Source organism: Thunnus thynnus, chromosome 20 (assembly GCF_963924715.1).
Source record: "Thunnus thynnus chromosome 20, fThuThy2.1, whole genome shotgun sequence".
In the NCBI taxonomy this organism is placed as follows: domain Eukaryota; kingdom Metazoa; phylum Chordata; class Actinopteri; order Scombriformes; family Scombridae; genus Thunnus; species Thunnus thynnus.
The window spans coordinates 18,053,180-18,073,523 of NC_089536.1; the positions used below are offsets into that span (position 1 = coordinate 18,053,180).

At 39.4% G+C, this 20,344-nt stretch overlaps 1 protein-coding gene across 1 annotated transcript; it reads left to right on the forward strand.

Moving 5' to 3' along the window:
* Positions 1–468: 468 nt before the first annotated feature.
* Positions 469–20,274, forward strand: ace (angiotensin I converting enzyme (peptidyl-dipeptidase A) 1). Its single transcript, XM_067575670.1, has 25 exons — positions 469–999; positions 4,355–4,525; positions 4,641–4,728; positions 5,521–5,664; positions 6,171–6,362; positions 6,639–6,736; positions 6,902–7,071; positions 8,042–8,265; positions 8,368–8,512; positions 10,167–10,265; positions 11,146–11,268; positions 11,356–11,561; positions 11,970–12,106; positions 12,300–12,458; positions 13,826–13,913; positions 14,207–14,350; positions 14,660–14,851; positions 15,311–15,408; positions 15,924–16,096; positions 17,036–17,259; positions 17,376–17,520; positions 17,692–17,790; positions 18,066–18,188; positions 18,549–18,736; positions 19,793–20,274. Exons 1-25 carry the CDS (start codon positions 766–768, stop codon positions 19,981–19,983), a joined length of 3,855 nt encoding a protein of 1,284 aa, XP_067431771.1. The 5' UTR covers positions 469–765; the 3' UTR covers positions 19,984–20,274.
* The last annotated feature ends 70 nt before the right edge of the window (positions 20,275–20,344 follow it).

Consider the following 20,344-nt stretch of genomic DNA (forward strand, 5'->3'; position numbering starts at 1 on the left):
AACCTCAATTAGAGAGAGAGCTGTGCTGTAGGTGAGCCCCTTTCACAGTTCTGTGCCTCTTTCTCACTTTTTCTGCTAATCTCTCACAGCCCTTTCAATGTTCTGCCTTCAATCTGGTTACCCCCGCTCCCATTTCATTCCCCTATCCCTTCTCTCTTTCATTTCCCCTCTCATTATAACTCCCCCTCCCTCTGTTGTCACTAAGCTGAAGGAGGGAACTGAGAGCAAAGTATGTGGAGTCCCTCCCAGACACTCCAGTGCTGGTTACTGAGGAGCTGCCACAGGCAAGCAGACAAGCAGGCAGGCAGGCACATTGCACTGGTGTGTCATATCTCATCTCTCATCTCCTACAGTTATAGAAACGTGGATCTGATCAGAGATATTGACAGCCATCCAAATCCTGGCAAGCTGGTAAACACAAGGGAGGGAGAAAAGATAGGAGTAAGGAGGGGAACTGGGGGGGGTGAGGGGAATATGTCCAGTGCTGTAAAGTGGTGAGAGGGAAGGCTGCAGAGAAGTGTGGGCTGGGTTAAACTGCCACTTAAAAAGAAGCTCGCTTTAGCTTCTGTACATTTCACCAGCAGCCAGGCTGGGAGGCAAAGAAGGGAGCAGTGAAAGAGTGGATGAGACAACAGCTCAAGGGAGAAGGTGTACTCTCACTTGACATTGCACTGGACATTGAAACAAGTGTATTTTTAGCCCTTGCTTCCAACTCTTCCACTTTACAGTTTCTCTCCTACACGGTGTCGTTAGTGGGAGCTAGCCATGGGCACCAGTATGGACAGGTCTCTGCGGTCAGTGCTGCTGCTGCTGACAGTCCTGGGACTCTCTGAGGCTCTACAAGAAAGCTGGCTGCCAAAGGAATATGCAAACACCACAGATGGAGCACAACGCTTCCTTGATGACTACAATCATACTGCTGAAGAGGTGTTATTCAACAGTGTCTCTGCCAGCTGGACCTACAACACCAACCTGACGGACCACAACTCCAAGCTCCAGGTAGGATGACTACTAGAGTCTTGAGCTTAGAGAGTGATATTTTAGCTTACCTTTTTCCTCTGCTGGTATGAAATTGACCTGTTTAGATCAGCTCTTGCCAGCACTGGCACCTTGTCTCCACAAATGCATGCATGGTCAAGGCTTTCTGTTGAGCCGAGCCCTGCTTGACTTGGAGATCTCCCCTATTCATCTCTCTCCAGAATTACATGCTCAGTTTCCTCCCAACGCAGCCAACTCAGCTTGAGTGTTACTGGAAATATAAAACAAATATGAATGCCTGGGGTGCAAACGTCTTCAAGTTTTGAATAAATTTATAGGGGGTCTTGCATGCTATTCTGTTATATTTTTTTTTAACTGTCTGTTTCATGATTTCTTTACTTTACTTTCTGCTTAACAGTTTCTCCAGATGGACGCGCCCACTAGAGGATGCAGTTTAGCAATAGTTTTATGGTCCACCACGGCAATATTTGCTGACAATAAAATGCCTGTCTTTTGCAGCAATTTCAAAATGAGGCTTTTTAGAGGCAAGCTATGAGACATTACATTAACAGCAGATTGTAGGGGTTTTATGGTTTCATCTCACCATATGCCAAAGGAACATTTGCATAAACAGTAAAGATGAGGGAGAAAAGATACCAACATTAAAACAGGAGCAAAGTATAGTCAGCCAGGCAGTTGCAGGAACCAGTGAAACTGCAGAGGTGTGAAAGAGCATTTACTTGCCTTCAGGCACAAGAGTCAACATGCTCATATTCATGGATACGTCCTAACAATGCAGGCTTATCCAGTATTATACAAACTCATGAAAGCAATTTGTCAAATGGAGCCTCTGGGTTTTTTTTTCTTCTGCATGTGCTTGGACAGCTGTCACAACAGGATTTCACTACACTATCCAGGCTTTGGGAACTGCTCTCCTCACACGCTGAACAGGTGTAAATGTGGCCCCCACCACCACCAGTGTCAAAAGGGTCAGGCTGCAGAATATGTTCTGCTCTCCAGAATGTGTTCGGGATGTAAGGTGAAAGATGAGCAGGCTTTTAGTTATGAGCACTTTTTTTTTTTTTTGGACAATTCAAAGATGGGATCAAAGTGAATCAGACCACTGAGCCCCATCTGATCTGGCAGCCTAGGGGAGCTTGGCCATTCAGGCTGACAGAGAATAAGAATTGCTTCTATGATTTTTTTAATGATGGTATTCCACTTATCCTGCACTGTGAGTCCAATACATTGAATTTATTGAAAAATAAATGGGCAGAGACTAAATTATAGCACGCACACTCTTGTGCACATAAAGCAAACACTCACACGCACTCACACACACATTTTCGCCTCAGTCCATGCGGTGAGCATGATTTGGTTTTGGTGCAAATGAGGCTCAGCCTGCCAGGTTAGGCATGTAGTGGATCAAACAGAATGAGGATCGGTCCACAGGCTTCTTATTATGTGGAGTAAAAAACGAAGAGAGTGGTTCTCAATAACTGATGTCCTTTGAATCCTAGAATGAAATACCAACCGCCTTTAAGTAACACAATCAGACCCGGGGCTCAGTTGCTTTCAAAATTCATTGCGTATTGCCAAATTTATGCGCCTTGAATGTGAAATTTGAGAACTAGTGAAGGGTTTCATTCTCAGATGTTATAAATTCATTTTGGAAGCATTTTACTAAACAAAATCTTCCCTCAAAATTCAACTACTTCAGAAGCAAATGACTTCAGACATGTCTTTACTTAAATACTAAATTTAATGTTCTTGAAACTAGCAATCAAAATGTGATCATGGGTATCTTACTTTGGAGAGAGACTCTTACAGTAGTATTGAATTCATGTCTGGTTGTCCTTTGTACACACAGAGGTTACATGTTCATATGGTGAATGAGTGAGAAGATTTGGTAATAGAGCAGGAACTGTAACGTTTTTGCCTTTTTTTAAATTTTTTTTTTTTTTTTTTTACAAATTACAACACACACACTGTAGCTAATATGCTGAGTAAAGCGAAAATGCCGTTTCACCCTTTTTCTTTATGTGTTTCTTTGGCTGAGAATGTGATTATCTGTGTGGATGGGTGTAGGCAAGCTGGAAAAAACAATTGAGAAAAAGACAGAGATTGAGAGGTCAGAATTAATACTTCAAGTCACTGTTACCAGTTTTTCCTCATACAGCCAGTTATTTTAGTGAATGCTGAGGAAAAAGAGGCTTCGATGAAAACATGACTGGAATGAAGTTATCATTACTTTTATCAGAATGTGTGTTGAGCACTCATTGCCCTCAGGTTACGTCAACATTAGTGTGTTTCCAAGCGAGACAAAGCTATTGGTAGTCACACAGTAACTCTAACATGACACAAAATATACAGTTACAGCATAGAGTAACAATTTTTTTCAAATAATAAATAAATAAAATGTCAAAGGTGCAGTATATGGTACACATAGTGCTGTAACAATACAGCAGTAGTTCATCATTTTCAATAGGAGCAAATCAATGTGCAACACATACACTATCCATACAGTGTTCCGCAGTAGCCTTGATTCCATCCATTCTTCCCACACCGTCATTATATACCGTGAACATCTATGTCCAGGGTCCCATAAAGAAAAGCTCTTGAGATTCAGATGAGGCCATATATGAGGATGTGTGCTTGAGAGACAAAGGCATTTTGTCAAAATATTATCCTTGAGCTCGGGTTATTTTGCTGTTCTGTCCTTGCTCCTGATAGACAGATGGAGCACTTTATTGATCCCAGAGGAAATATATGATGGTGCAGCTGTCAGGGAACATATTAAGTCACAGATGAATACATGTTGTAGATTTAGGAGTTGAATAACAAATGGGCAGACAGATTAGCATTGCCAACCCTAGAAAATAAGAAAAAAAACATAGTTTGCAGATGTTATTCATACAAGAATAAATAAAATAACATCTCTTAAATGTACTACACACATGGTCTGCATTATATAATGTGTGGTAGTGTGGTGCAACAGTTATTCTAATGCAAATCTTCATATTGAAAAGAGGCAAAGTGCTAATACTGATGAAAATCTGGCTGCTAGTAACAGGAAATGTCTGGCGTTTGAATTCCTTTGGGCTGCAGTCATTTATGAGGTCTTTTTGCTTAACTTTTTGCTTTTTGTATAACAACAAACTGATATAATATCATAATATCAAAGAGCAATGTGGACTTCGCTTGGTCATAAAGACGCGCTTTAAGAGATAAGTAAGCTAAAGGACTGATGCTACATATTCATTATCCACTCTTTGCAGGCCTTTACATTTTAGATATTTACAGATCAGTAATCGCAGAAATGAGGAGATATATCAATATATCATTGACATTCATTTCCTCCTCCTCTCGCCTTTAGGTAAAAGCATCCCTTGAAGAGCAGGCCTTCACTGAAGCTTGGGGGAAAAAGGCCAAGCAGGTATTCTCTCACGAGATTATCAACTCTCTCCCTACCCCTGAAGAAAAGAAGCTGATGGAGAAGATCATGATACTGGGAGCTGCCAACCTGCCCCAGGAGGAAAGAGAAAAGGTTTGTTTCTGTTTAATATTTATAATGAGAAAAATCTAAAGCAGACAGTGTTTTTTATGTGATGTTTTTGTCAAGGTATCAGTGCTGACTTCAAATCTCTGTTTCCTGTCTGCAGTATAACACAATTCTCAGCACCATGGACAATATTTATTCGACAGCCAAGGTCCATCCACAACCAAACATAAGCTGGAGCCTGGAACCTGGTGAGTAAATACTGAATAATTGCTCAGTTTGAGGGTCATAATACATGAATCATGTGATACAGATGTTTTGGAGTTATTTTAAAGAAACAGAGAGACAGAGAGAGAGAGATGTTGAGAAACATGAAAGAAGCAACAATTTAGAGGGGAAGTCTAGTAAGAAAAACAGTTGTAAGTGGTTCAGATCTTATCAGCTCTTGGAAAACTAACCGGATGGGCAAAGTTACTTTAAAGAGGTCTCCAAAGGAAGTGTTATAGATGTGCTTGTGAGTATTGAGGAAAAGGCTGAAGAAACAGCATGTCAGTAGCTTTTAACTCCGCCAGCATGTTTTGTGAACAATGGCCCTGTGCCCATTTACTGCAGTATCCATAATGATTTTTGGTTTTATAATCTCACAATGGAACTAATCAAGGGTGGAACAGGGTTATTCGAAGTATGATGCACATCCCATCACAAAAACATGTTATACATTATCATTATAATAACAAATAGGCTGTCATCAATCTTGTTTTCCACCAGTGCTATCTTCTGTGACCTTGTGCTTTCACCTTTTCCTCACCTCCATTTCCTATTTTTGTCATTTTGAAGATAAATTGAAACTGAGTTATCATAACTCAAAGCTAACCACTTGGATAATGTGTCTGTTGTGGCCTTTTCCTGCCGAGAGAGCACAAGGAGCATGATGTCATCCAAACACTGATACATCTGAATTGTTTTTGGAAAAACATCCAGCTTTTGCTTTTTATGTAATTGTCTTTATGACTTACGGTGTGTTGGATTTTTTCTTTTTTCAGAGCTCACAGAAATCATGGCCAACTCCAGGAGCTATAAAAGGCTACTGTTCGCCTGGGAGGGCTGGCACAATGCATCAGGTGTACCTCTCAGGGAGCACTACCCCAAGTTTGTGAAGTTTAGCAACAAAGCCTCTCAAGCTGATGGTAAGCACCACCATTTGACCTTTGACTTTAAGAGCACAAGATTCATAGTGCTACAAATGCTTCAGTGGTATGTGGGATAAAGGATTTTTTTTAATAGTTATTTTTCTTTACCCCATATGCCATACATCAGTTAAAACGGAAACTAATGGGCATGCCAGTATTGTTTTGAATCCCATGTACCTGGCAATTTACTTAAATTGGTCTAAAATTGTTTTAAATGATTTCAAATCATTTAAAACAATTTATTCCTTGCCTTTTATGAAGTTGTATCTAGTATACTGCAGTGATTATTCATGTTTTTTTACTCACCATTTTTGTGTATGATGTAATTTCTGATGTTGATTGTCATGCAAGCTGAAGACGAATTTCTACTTTTTAAAAAAAAAACTTTTTTTAAAATTTGATTTGATAAAATAATTAATTTAATGAGAATGAAGTAATGGGGGAGCAAGGAGAGTAAGAAAGTGAAACAGAAATAAATAACATAAACATTTTGTCCTGTTTAGGATTTAAGGACACTGGAGATGACTGGCGCTCTTGGTATGAGACTGAAAACTTTGAGAACGTCATAGAGGACCTTTTTAAGACAATTCAGCCCCTCTACCTCAACCTACATGCCTTTGTGCGTCGCCAGCTCTACAACCAGTACGGTCCCAAGTACATCAACCTTAAAGGACCTATCCCTGCTCACCTGCTAGGTACAACAGAACATTTTTATGTTGCTAAAATACTTTGCATTGCACTGCTTAGCAAGACACGTGAACACATGCTGCACAACATAACTTTTAAAAAGCGTAGAAGATCAAACTTGCATTCAGACACAGCATAGAAAGGTATGTGTGAAATTCTGTGTGTTTATCTCATTACTATAAATAAACATGCTGCATAAACAAACAATTCCTACAGTGCCTGTGAGCGGAGTATCCCATAACAAGTTAGAACTGTTGCTTAAGTGTTTTCCTCCTCATTCCCAGGAAATATGTGGGCCCAGACCTGGAACAATATATATGGTATGATGATCCCATTTCCTGACAAACCCAACCTGGATGTGACTGCTGAAATGGTCAACCAAGTAAGTGTGGGGGTGGGAGGAAGCTTTTGTGCTACTCAAATGGATTGTAGGGGGAAAATGAATGAATGAATGACGATAATGAGATGAAATGATAAAAGAAATCTCACAAATCCAACTCTTATCATAGTTTTGTAAAATAGCACTGATATTGTTTCCTTTCCCCAGGGCTATAATGCCACACACATGTTTCGTGTTGCTGAGAATTTCTTCACCTCTCTGGGTTTGGAGAAGATGCCTGATGAGTTCTGGGCTGAGTCCATGTTGGAGAAACCTGACAATCGAGAGGTGGTGTGCCATGCTTCTGCTTGGGACTTTTACAACCGCAAAGACTTCAGGTAAAATTAATTAGTTTAATTACAAGTGAACCATTTAGTGAGTTATAGTTATACTTCATTCATTGTTAACTTACAAGCTGAAAACAGATGAAGGAGATATTATAATTATTGTGCACTATACAGTGAAGTTGGTGGGCAGTAATACTGCATGTTTTCCTTTGTTTTGAATCTACTGCAGTTCACATTATTTCAAATGACACAATGATGTTAAAGGATAGGTCCACAATTTTTCAAGTCTGTCTTAAAACAATAGTCAGGTGCCCATATGAATAGTGTTAATCAAGTAAAGTGGATATCTTCTACATTTACAGTTACATTTACTTTTTAGTATGGAATTCCTACTTTGTGTTTCTTTGGACAATGTTTCCCTGGTCAGCTGCAGTGAAAGTATAGCAACAAAAAGAGGGAATTTGGTACTAAATAGACTGTAACTTAAAAGATATCCATTTGATTTGACTAATTTGGATGGCTGAAGCTTCATATTAGCTTCAAATATAAATACATTTTTGTATGGAGTGGGGACAGTGGCTTTTGTCCTCCATCACTTAAATTGTAAGCACATAAGGTAGGAATCTCTTAGTGGCCAGTATAAACAGGGGGAATGATTACAGCAAGAAAATCCTGTTTCAATGTTCATTTGGGTACTTGAATATTGTTTTAAAACAGGCTTGATAAATTGTGAACCTATCCTTTAAAATGATGACATTTTAAGGGTGGAGATCTTCACAACCATAGCATGAACAGTGTGGACTTTTATTGGATGTGGACCCTCAAATCAAAGTGGAAAGTCATAACTTATAAGTCATATGTGCTGGAGTACAGAGCCAACAAAAGTCCTAATTCTTATGGACTACAAACCTTTAGGAGTATATCTTTGCTATTCAGTTTATATACTGATTGCTAATCTTGTTGATAAAACTTGATAATACAAAATCATCGATCAACTATATGGATGTTTCTCTCTCTTCAGGATCAAGCAGTGCACCACAGTGACAATGGAGCAGCTCTTCACTGTACACCATGAGATGGGGCACATCCAGTATTACCTGCAGTACAAGGACCAGCCTGTGGGCTTTCGTCGTGGAGCCAACCCCGGTTTTCATGAGGCAATTGGAGATGTTTTGTCTCTCTCCGTTTCCACACCTAAACATCTGAAAGCCATTGGACTGCTGGAATCTGTGACCTCTGACTATGGTAAAGAGACAAAATAAAACAAATCCAAGCCACTAAAATGGATGAATGATCTTATTCTTAACCAAAGGTTGTAAAACTAAATGCTGCATTGTGTTTCTCTAGAAACTGATATCAACTACCTGTTAAAGATGGCTCTGGAGAAGATAGCCTTCCTTCCCTTTGGCTACCTTATTGACCAGTGGAGATGGGGTGTCTTCAGTGGACGCACCCCTCCAGATCGGTACAACTCAGAGTGGTGGTATCTCAGGTAAGCTTTTGTGCAAAGGCTTAATATAGGCTACTTGGAAGATTTGGGAAATACGCTTCTTTACTTTCTTGCAGAGAGTTAAATGAGAAAATTGGTACCACTCTTATGTTTGTACATTAAATATGAAGCTACAGCCAGCTTAGCCTAGTGCAAAGACTGGAAATGAGAGGAGATAGCTGGTCTGGCTCTGTCCAAAGGTAACAACTCCTACCAGCACCTCTAAAATTCTAAAACTCACCGTGTTAAGTTATATCTTACATGAAAGCAAAGTTATATCAGTTTAATCTGTGCAAAAAACAATTTGTAAAAAAGACACATTGTGGTTTTACAGGGGGTTATGTGCCAGACTATTTCTTGGCTGGATGCAGTAACTTTCCAGGGTTGAGGTTGCCAGGCAACCAGTGGAGACTTCAGGAAGTTGCTGCCCTTGGACTGAACAAGGCTAACTATATCCCCCTCTTTCCAGTCTACGTGCTAAGCTAAGATAACCGGCTAGTCGCGGTATCAATCTTCTCATCTAACTCTCGGCAAGAAAGTGAATATACTTATTTACCAAAATGTAGAACTATTACGTTAAGACATGGAAATTACCTTCAAACAGGGGTAGTGGAGTTAGCATTAGTATGTCATTTGAATCTTCAAAGCCCTGGTTCCCAACATTACTAGTGTTTTTGTATAAAATCACTAATTTCAGTCTCATGTTTCTGTTTATTTCAGTCATGTTGCACGAATGTAATACAAGTTTCAGTATTATATTTGTGTAATGTTATATTTTGCTGAAGGGCTTCATGTTCTTTTTGAGAGTTGTGATGATAGAGCAGATCATCTGCTTAATTACTAATAGTGTCAACAGGAGTGCATCATTAGCTGCACCCAGTAGTGACTCACTACTGTCAAGTTGAGGTAGGAAGGATAAAACTGTTCTGTAGTAAATGACATTCTGTAAAAGTTGGTGCATTCGTAGCTGTGTGTGTGTGTGTGTGTGTGTGTGTGTGTGTGTGTGTGTGTGTGTGTGTGTGTGTGTGTGTGTGTGTGTGTGTAATCACAGGAAACTGTGATTGTCAGCAGTAACAGAATTTCTACGTCAGTGTTCTTTATGTTTTGAAAGTATGGTGTCAGCCTAGCACACCTTACGGTAACCTGAGATGGTACGTTTCAGTTAGGTGCAGCTGAGAAGGTAAAAGGCCAGTCACTGGTCTATTGAAGGGAGTAGATGGCAGCTTGCTGTGAGGCTGCAGATTTTATTTGTTAATTTGCTTTGAGTTATTTTGTTGAATTTCCCGGACTTCATTTTTGCCCCTGTTTCCTAATGAATACCACTTTCTGTGCACATACTCCGGCCTGCCAACCTGTTTTTTTGCAACATCTCTTTAAAGGTTTCCAGTGTCCAAATAATAGTGTCCTTTATACGGGATGGTGGCAATACACCCCCCCTTACACAAATCACAGCCCAAACAGATTAAGTGGAGCTGCTCTGTAGTAACAGTAGAAGACTGTGGTTGTACTTGCTGGCATTCAGACTAGTGTGTGTCTAAAGTGAGGTGTTGCTTGAAGAAATCAGTATAGGCTGGATAGCTTTCCAGAACTCATGTCTTAGTTATATAACCCATGCCAGTGTGTTCTAAATCCATGTGTTTCTTCTTTCTTCTTAAAGGACAAAATATCAAGGCATCTGCCCACCCACCAGGCGTACAGAGGAGCACTTTGATCCTGGCGCAAAATACCACATTCCTGGAAACACACCATACATCAGGTAGCATCCTGTTCCAGCTACGCCACTATGTAACAGATGTGATAGTCAGACAGGTTGGACTATCGATACTTTCATGACATGTATTTAGTATCTGAGATGTCTGATTAACGCTATACTCACCCAAATGTGTCACAGAGTGCTTTAAAGAATGAAAACCAAAGATTTAACAGCTTTAAAGTTTAAAATTCCATAAAATGGAGCCTTTTTAGTGCCCATGCATGATAAGTGTAAGTGTGTGTGTGTCAGGATGTTTGTGTATGTGCCTGTACATACATATGAGGGTACCGGGGAAATAAGTGAATAGAGTGAATGAAAATGCAAGAATGGCTGGTGAGCTGGGAGTTAAAGTATTGTGTGCTGTAATCTGCACAGAATTACTGGCACTTGAGTGCGGTTTTAAACAATACGGTAACCCTACAATAGCTGGAAGCTGGTTGCAGAGGCAGTGGGCTTTATAAGAAAAGACTTAGATCCCAGCTGGTTTCTTTCATGAGGTGGGGAATGACAGATAGTTAAAAGTACAATTAAACAGAAATTTTGTGTAGATAATACGCTGACAGAATTCGTATTATCTCAACTTTACAGTCATTTTTAATATTTTTAGTCAGTATATGGAAGTGTGAAAGATTAAGTCTTTACCAAAAAGTAGATGATGTAAGACTCTCTTTAAACTAATTTTGTCCACTTACTTGTAATAACCTTTAATCGTCATCCTCTTTGTGTGTAGCTTGTTGACTGACTTCTTCTTTCTTTTTTTTCCTTTTTTTTTTTTACTTTTAACTGAATTTTTACTTAATTGTGTTGAAGAGTTTGAAAAGTAGTAGCATAAATGTGTTGCACACTTGCACAAGAGATGACAAAGCAATCCTTTCCCCTGCAGGTATTTCGTCAGCTTCATCCTGCAGTTCCAGTTTCATGAAAAACTATGCCAAGCAGCCAACCACAAGGGTCCCTTGCACACATGTGACATCTACAGCTCTCCAGAAGCAGGGGCCATTTTAAAGTATGTGATCTTACCGGACCTCCACTATTCATTACAGAAAGCTTGAGATAAATGAGATATATTACATTTTTATTCTTCCTCCTCCAGGACAGTTCTTCAGGCAGGCTCCTCCAAACCTTGGCCTGTTGTGCTCCAGGAGGCTTTAGGCACCAACAAGATGGATGCTGGTTCACTGATGAGATACTTTGACCCCATTATTAAGTGGCTGGAAAATCAAAATGTAAATGAGACAATGGGATGGCCTGATTTCGACTGGGTGCCACCCGTCCCCGAAGGCTACCCAGAGGATATTGGTAAGAGGGAATTTTGAGCACACCAAAGAGCACTGGTTAAAGTTACATGTGAGAAAGTGAGGGCGGGCTAAAAAATGTTTTTTTTCTCTAAGATGTAACAAAGAAATGGTTACTGTGCAGGATGGGTGATATGTGGTGCAGCCTGTTTATTTTGCCTTGGTAAAATGTCTTGCAATAGCAAGTCACATCCAAGATTTTTTCTACATGCCAACAAACAGAGAAGTTTTCTTTCCTATTGAAGAAAATGCCTAAAAATAATAAGAGTGTTTGCACATTCTAATCATAATTCACACATCATATTTTTGCTAAAATGTGGTAGTATTTTTCACACTTAGTTACAAGGATCTTTATTCACAGTACACATCCTTCATTTCAGCTGACCTATCCAACCTGTCCTTGTTTCAACAGACAAGAAAACAGATGAGCTTGAGGCAAAGAAACTTCTGGATGAGTACAACAGCACAGCTGAGGTAGTGTGGAACGCATACACGGAGGCCTCCTGGACGTACAACACTGATATCAATGAAGACAATAAGCAGGCGATGGTGAGACCCTTGGACTGACCGACTCCACAGTGATCACTATAACATTGTTCAGGCATCTACACTGGCATTTGACATTCATCACTCAGATATGACTTCTGATTTTGTGCACATAGTCAGGGAATCAATAAAATGATTGCTTAATCAAAAAATGTAAAAACTGAAAAATTAAAGATTATTCATTATCCTTCCCTAGCTTGAGAAGAACTTGGAGATGTCGGCCCACACCCTGAAGTATGGACAGAAGGCCCGTCAGTACGACACCACTGACTTCCAGGACGCCTCGGTCAAACGCATCATTAAAAAACTCAGCGACATTGAGAGGGCCGCACTGCCCTCAACACAACTGGAAGAGGTGTGGAGGAAATAGTTTTAGTTTTACAAATATTTATTCAAGACAGAGCTGCTCTGGAGGCAGATGTAGTTAAATCACTGTAAAAAAATTCCCATCTTTTCTTTCAAGGCAATATTGGAAGGAAAACTAGACACTATAAAAACAAACCATCAACTGCAGCACGGATTAAGAACATTAAGCTTCGCTAACACCACTAATGTTAGCATGCAAGAAACAGTGGACATATGATACCTTATTTGGACACAAAAACTCAGTACTAGATGTTTGCAATGTATGCAAAATCAGCACTCATATGCAACTGTTTTAATAAATATAGTACAGGGGGAAGAAAAGTGAATTGAAACTCTAAACACATGTCAAACTGATGATCCCCAAAGCTTTGATCATAGAGCATGACAAACTTTTGCACCACTCAGTAAACACATAGTAACAGTCTGGGCTGTCTTAGCTTACAACAAACTTTTTTTTAAATTTTCCCCACAGTTTCTGTGCAAAACCATCAACCACCATATTAAAATCCAATGCTGTGACCAGATCATTAAATGCAAATAGCTCATTATGTAGTCTGAGGGAGGTTTAATTGAGATATTGTGTGTGTCACCTTCACTAGCTAATTCGCCTTTATTGATCAGATAAAACTCAACCCATATAGTCTGACGCTAATTAAATAAGCTCACATTAGCCTGCAGACTTTGGAGGGTCATTGATGCTATTATGTATATTTCTCTTATTTATATTTTGCTTCTCTTTCTTTGCAGTCAACTTTAGCTGTTGCTTGGCAACTTGTGCTCTGATGATTAAAAAAAAAAAAAAAGAGTTCCTTTGGTGCTGCCCTTTGAGATTTTAGTGTTACATAAAGTTCAATATGAATATAATGGAAAGGCCACATTTTAAAAAGTTACATTGTTGTCCTGAGGTGGACAAATACTATGGGTATGTTTTTGACCTGGTTTTTCTACTTAGGAGGAGCACCTTAGCAAGAGCACACACACTGTGAACTTGTTTGCTTGTGTGCTTGTGTTTTATGCTTTTTGCAAACTGTAGTGTTATAGTGAAGGGTAAGGCTCTTTTTGGACCAGATATGTGAACTCCAGGAGCTTAAGTGTGTGATATCATGCGATGCAGTTCATTAAATGTCAAACAAGTATCAGCCAACTCAAGGATGGTGCACTCAATAACAAGTAGCCATGTGATTTAACTGTAGCGATTATGAATATGTAAATTAAATATTATTCAATGATTCTCATATTTACTTAGAGTTACTAGTTTCACATGATCATGGCCTCTCCCATCCAAATACAAAAACAAGATAATTGTGAATGTTTTCATTGGGGTCTAATAATAAGTGGATGCCGTTACCTTTTCAGTACAACACTCTGCTGTCCAACATGGAGACCAAGTACAGTGTGGCTCAGGTCTGCAGAGATGATGGGAGGTGCCATCCACTGGATCCAGGTAAGACTATGGAATACATGCAGATCCTAATATAAAGAGTTGGACTCTTGTGATGTCCACCATTCAAAACATGTGACACTTACTGAAATGAAATTAATTATTAAAGTCAAGGTGGCACATGAAGTAATGTATGAGGATTGCTTAATACTTACCAAGTGATTTTGAGATCTAAGATTTTAAGCATTTCACAGAAAAAGCTTGAAATCAGAAAGAAGAAATCATGGACACTCTGCTTCATACGGTAGTGCAGTGTGAGTAAAGTTAGTGTAATAAAAGAATGTGTTGTGTTTCAGATCTTCAGAAAATCATGGCGGAGTCCAGGGATTATGATGAATTGCTGTTTGCCTGGAAAGGATGGCGAGATGCTGCTGGCAAAGTACTCCGCCAGGATTACAAAAGATATGTTGAACTGGCCAACAAAGCTGCTACACTCAATGGTATGACCTGAAGGAGTCATTTTACATCCACCTTGAGATTTTCCCTGATCCGTCTTGCTTGAAAAAGGCAGATGAAAAAAAGGAAAATCTTGAGCATACTTAGCTGAGCTTCTGACCTTATGTTGAAAATTGTTGGCTTCACCTTGCACACTTTTATTCACTGTATAAGGTATATTTGCCTCAAAGGCAGCATTACTCAGAAGACATGTTTGTATAAAACTACAATACAATCACGTGGTATTATAAACTCATTACAAATTTTGAAAAATACTCATCACTGATCTCTGTGTTTGCTGCTTCTGTCTGTAGGTCACAGTGACAATGGGGCTTTCTGGCGCTCTCTGTATGAAACACCTACTTTTGAGCAAGACCTTGAGAGTCTGTGGAAGGAGCTGGAACCGCTCTATCTGAACGTACACGCCTATGTACGCAGGGCTCTGTACAATGAGTATGGTCCCAAGAACATCAACCTAAAGGGACCCATTCCTGCTCATTTGCTGGGTAAGTAAGTGCAACAAGGAGGAACTTAAAGCAGATTTTTTAACTGGATTTCATAAAGCAACAATATTTGGGGCTCTACACGGCATTCAGAAATGTTGTTTTGACTGTACAAGGCTTTCAGGAGTTGAAGATAAGGTCACTGGACAAAACCGCATTTCAGTCAATATTTCACTATGGAATCCAAAGGATTCTAACACTATAGCCATAACTCTCCTTTTATGTGGGAGCATACCCCATTAATATTCTGTCGTTGGCTGCATATGCATTTGGATTTAGGCAGGATTTAATTTTCTTTCAGAGGCATCAAGCGTGAGATTGTGTGTGACACTTCCACACGGTTAGGGATTGGACTGACTCACAGTCACAAATCCCACTTAGTTAAACACTGGCACAGCAGAGAATGTACCCCATAAATACTTAGAAATGTGAAATATGAATGCTGTCTTCTGTTCTTTTCAGGCAACATGTGGGCACAGACATGGTCTGGCATAATGGATTTGGTCATGCCCTACCCACATGCCACTCAAGTCGATGCCACGCCAGCTATGGTTGCACAGGTGAATGAACACATGGACCAGCTGTTGCATAATGATCACCGCTGCACACATGAATACACTAAAGACACACACTGACACACACACATACACACACACAATCATGCATTCCCCCCACCACTTGCCTTGTAGCTTTAGAGGTCTGGAATCAATTTGTTTCAGTGAAAATGAGACTTGGATGCAGGCCAAGGTGGAGGATCAAGCAGAGTGAGGATAAACAAGATTAACAGGATTACAATTGCATTAAATAAAAGCAGTAAAAAGCAACAGACATCCATAACTGACATGAAGTGTACGTAATACATGAATATAGTGTATACATGATTTTGAGGGGAGCAAGTGTGTTACTGCCTACGGTATCCTTTTGTTACCATAATTTGTTCACCCTTTGTGCAGCCATCTATTTTGTAGCTGTTGATTTTTCCAAATGTTGAATATATTATTGTCTGACAAAACTGTTTATATGTACCCCGCATATGACATCCACATCTGCAATGATGCTCTTTTTTCCCATTCAGGGCTGGACTCCCACCAGAATGTTCCAAGAATCGGACAAATTTTTCACCTCCCTGGGTCTAATGCCAATGCCAGAAGAGTTTTGGAACAAATCTATGCTGTGGAAGCCCACTGACGGACGCCAAGTGGTGTGCCACGCCTCTGCATGGGACTTCTATAACAGAAAAGACTTCAGGTTAAACTTAATCTCATTTTCATTGGGATGTTTATACAGCAGTAGAAAAAAGGACAGAGATAAGACATACAGAACATAACACAGCTGTCTCAAGCAAGTACATACAAAACACAAAGAAAAAGGGAAAGAGAAAAGAAAAAAGAGGCAAATTAATTAATTGTTAAAAAAGGGGGCCGAATGTAAAAAATCAAAAGTAGGGGTTTTCTAGTAAGACTGAGCATGAGTAGACTGCAGGGCCGTAAGTGGAGGAAAGAAAAGAAAGAAAAGTTATTCCCATTTTGTCATTACATAACAAACACTGTTGTGGAGAAAAACAAAAAATAATGAGGCACCCAATGTCAACTTCTAAGTTTTAAACTCTTCTGTAATTCATTTAATTTATATGGTGCAAAGTACTGGAAGGCAGTCTTCCCAAGTTCAGTAATTACTCACGGGCTATTAAGAGTTAGCTAGTCTTGAGATCTGGTCTGATGAGCAGTAGTTTTTAAATTTGAGAAGACATGTGATATACTGAGGCAGCTTTAGTAGGAAACAAAAATGATAGTGTTCTGATCAGCGTGCCTTTTCATATGCTACACAGTGATGAGTACGATATTAATCTCTGCATCAAGTTGTTTTAAACGGAAATGAGCAGCATCAAGTTGTTTTAAACAGGATATCTCAGACATGATGGTTTCTGTCCTCAAAAGAGAAACATACTTTATTCTGATATGAGGCAGAAAATGTTATCTTTAGTTTCTGCAAAAGTTGTTCCACATGAGGTTTAAAAATCAGACTGCTGTCTAACCAACTTCTCAGATATATAGTAGATTGAACTACTTTTATTTCAATACCATTCAGTATATGGAAGCCACGAAGATGTAAAATAGAATGATGGGTTCTTCTTTGAAATCTCCTCTGTTAAAATTGCCGTAATTATTGCCTTATTTGTGTCTCCAGGATCAAGCAGTGCACCGTTGTGACTATGGATGATCTGATCACGGTGCACCATGAGATGGGCCATGTCCAGTACTTCCTGCAGTATAAAGACCAGCCTGTGTCCTTCCGCGATGGAGCCAACCCTGGCTTCCATGAGGCCATTGGCGATGTTCTCGCCCTGTCTGTGTCCACACCCAAACATCTGAAGAGCATTGGCCTCCTGGACAAAGTTGAGAGCGACAAAGGTGAGTGACCAATCATGGTGGGCAGATACTTTTGTCTTGGTGTGGTTGAGAAAATCCTACATGTACTATGATGCTATAACAGTTCATGATTTTGACGTTTTTGATCCCACCTCTAGAGAGTGATATCAACTTTCTAATGAGCATGGCACTTGACAAGATTGCCTTTCTACCTTTTGGCTACCTGATGGACCAGTGGAGATGGAAGGTATTTGATGGACGCATCCCATCGACTGAGTACAACAAAGAGTGGTGGAACCTCAGGTAAAGGTCCATCTTCAAAGTTTACTATTTAGTGAAATGCAAATTAATGATTAAATTGAGGTAAGTTCATGAGTAAGCGTTTGATTAATTGTGCGATAAAAATGTTGCATTTGTAAATGATTTGCTTAAATAACAATTTAGTAAAGATTATTCTTTTCCTTTGCGTTGCAGAATGAAGTACCAGGGATTGTGTCCACCTATAAGCCGTACCGAGGATGACTTCGACCCAGGTGCGAAGTTCCACATCCCTGCTAATGTGCCCTACGTGAGGTAAATTTTCCTGATTAAGCAAAACAAACAGAACACCTGATAACTGAGCACAGAGAAGTTAATAACTGCTTCAACACACTCCAATCAGCTATGGATAGATAAGATAAATGTATGGACATAAGCTGTAAAAGATAATGTGCTCTAAGTCACATGGCTAAAAAAACAATCAATCATGTGACAGTACCTGTTTGTTTTTGTGTTCTACTGGGATTCTCTGGTTTCTGCTGACATTAAAGCACTGTCATGACAACAGATATTAAATTATCCTCCATCAGGTACTTTGTCAGCTTCATCATCCAGTTTCAGTTCCACAAGGCTCTGTGTGACGCCGCCGGGCATAAGGGGCCCCTACATACCTGCGATATCTACAAATCTAAAGAAGCTGGGAAGCTGCTGGGGTTAGTGCACACTACATACACCTACACTCAGGTGTAACAACCCACAGACAACTTTGTCAAAGAATGATGTACAACCACTGTTAAAAATAGCCTGTCCATATCCGATTTATGATATAAAAACTTAAGAGTCTCAGGTCTCCTAACATATACACATGCATACTAGAAATTATTTTTTTGCTTACATAAAAAAGGCATGATTTTTTGGTAACTATGTTACGTTATACCATACATTTAAGTATTTGTCAGTGTAGGCAGCTGGTAAGAACATGCCTTACGTCATGTGTGTAATCATCTCTAGAACACACTCTTGCTGCTGATCCTCGTCTCTCTGACCTCCTCTCTGACGTATGTTGTTTGCAGTGATGTGATGAAGCAGGGCTTTAGCAAGCCCTGGCCCGAGGCTTTGACCATGATAACCGGCGCGCCCAAAATGAGTGCTCAGCCACTCATGCAGTATTTCCAACCCCTCATTCAATGGCTGGAGGCAGAGAATGACAGGAACAACGATGTTCGCGGGTGGCCTGAATATGACTGGAAACCTTCAACAAGTATGTCTAACACTTTCATGCATTCACATATTTTGAAACCCAAGTACAGGCACATTCATGCAGGAAAGCATATTCTGTGGAAATTTGGAATTTTCCACAGAAAATTCTATGAAAAAGCCAAGCCTTTATTGAACTCCTTCCCAGAAGAAAAGGCACAATGTATTCACACAGAGGCTTTATTTTTTATTTTTTTTGTCCTCTGCTGTGGTCTACAGTGAAATCACTCTCCTGCCCTCCTTGTTTTACTCATGAGATCATGATGATAGGGTGTGTACAGATTAGATTTGATGAGATTCTTAGCAGCAGAGGGAAAAAGAGAGCTTGGGGGAGATCATGGGGAAAAGAGAACACAGCCGTTGTTTGAAAGATCAAGTGAGAAATGCAGAATTTAGATGCAAAAATGAACACCTAAGTGTGGCAAGAATATAAAGGAAGTAAAATGGAAGCAAGTTACCCTGCCTTTGAAGATTTGGATTATTATTATGTGGCATTAATATAACAACAGTTTCACTGAAACAAAGCACCCAAAACCAGGTCCAGACAGTTACCTCTGTAATTTTTACACTTCTAATGAATGAAGAGTACAGAGGTCATTGTGTCATTGTGTGTCCTCTGTCCTCCTGGTTGCTTTGCAAATAGGAGGCAGATTTAATTTGTCAAAAAGTGGGGGTGGGATGCAGAGGCCAGACTGTAAAACTAAGTAAATAAAATAATATTGATAATAAAAAACATTATTTTACAAAATCTGCCATTTGATGTTTTACAGCCACATGCTGAATTTTATTTCCTATCTACTGCTATTTAATTTTCATTCAGTCTTACAAGTGCAAGACATAAAATCTCAAAAATACAAACAAACACAACTACATACAATACATTGAAACAAGAAAAACTTTTAAAAAATGCAGATGTAACACTCATTACTTGCAGGTGTCCCCAAAAAAATGAAAGGGTCTAAAAAAACCCAGCTTCCCCTTGTGGAGAATCTGGAGCCTGCAAAATGTGAATGAGTGAGGTAGTCCAACATATTACTTACTCAGTACTTTCTGTTTGTAGTTCCAGTATCTACTAAAGTGGACTTCCTGGGTATGAGTGTGGACAGCTCGGCTGCCTTAGCTGGCCAGTGGGTCCTGTTGGTCATTGGCCTGGTCCTATTAGTGGCCACCATCCTATTGGCCTACAAGTACAGGAAGTCAAGAAAGCCTGAGAAGTCCTTATCGACGATGGAGCTCAAGCAGAAAGACTAGTCATCAGTGATACTGTACTAACCTCAATGTGAACATCAGTGTTTTTGTGTACTGTAAAGTATACATCTTAAATTAGCTTTTCTTTTTGGTCTGCCTCCCTATCTAATCTTGTATATTTATTGTATACTCTTGGAGTCCAATTTTTTTTTTTTATTTGCCTATGCAAAAGAACATTACAATTTTGTAATTTATTTGTAATATTTTAATGTTTAGGGAGGAAATGTTTTAAAATGAATGTTTGTAAAGTTATTGATTGTGTAAACATTTTTGAATATTTGATTTTCTTTTTGTTGAATCTGCATTTCTACAATAAAGAAGCTAAATATGTATTATGTGTATTATGTGTGATATGTAAGTGAGA

Excerpts from the sequence above, each read along its gene's own strand:
- ace (XM_067575670.1), top strand. The coding sequence starts at position 766 with ATGGGCACCAGTATGGACAGGTCTCTGCGGTCAGTGCTGCTGCTGCTG. Across the intron at positions 1,000-4,354 it reads ACCACAACTCCAAGCTCCAG|GTAAAAGCATCCCTTGAAGA; the intron begins GTAGGATGACTA and ends TCTCGCCTTTAG. Across the intron at positions 6,363-6,638 it reads TATCCCTGCTCACCTGCTAG|GAAATATGTGGGCCCAGACC; the intron begins GTACAACAGAAC and ends CCTCATTCCCAG.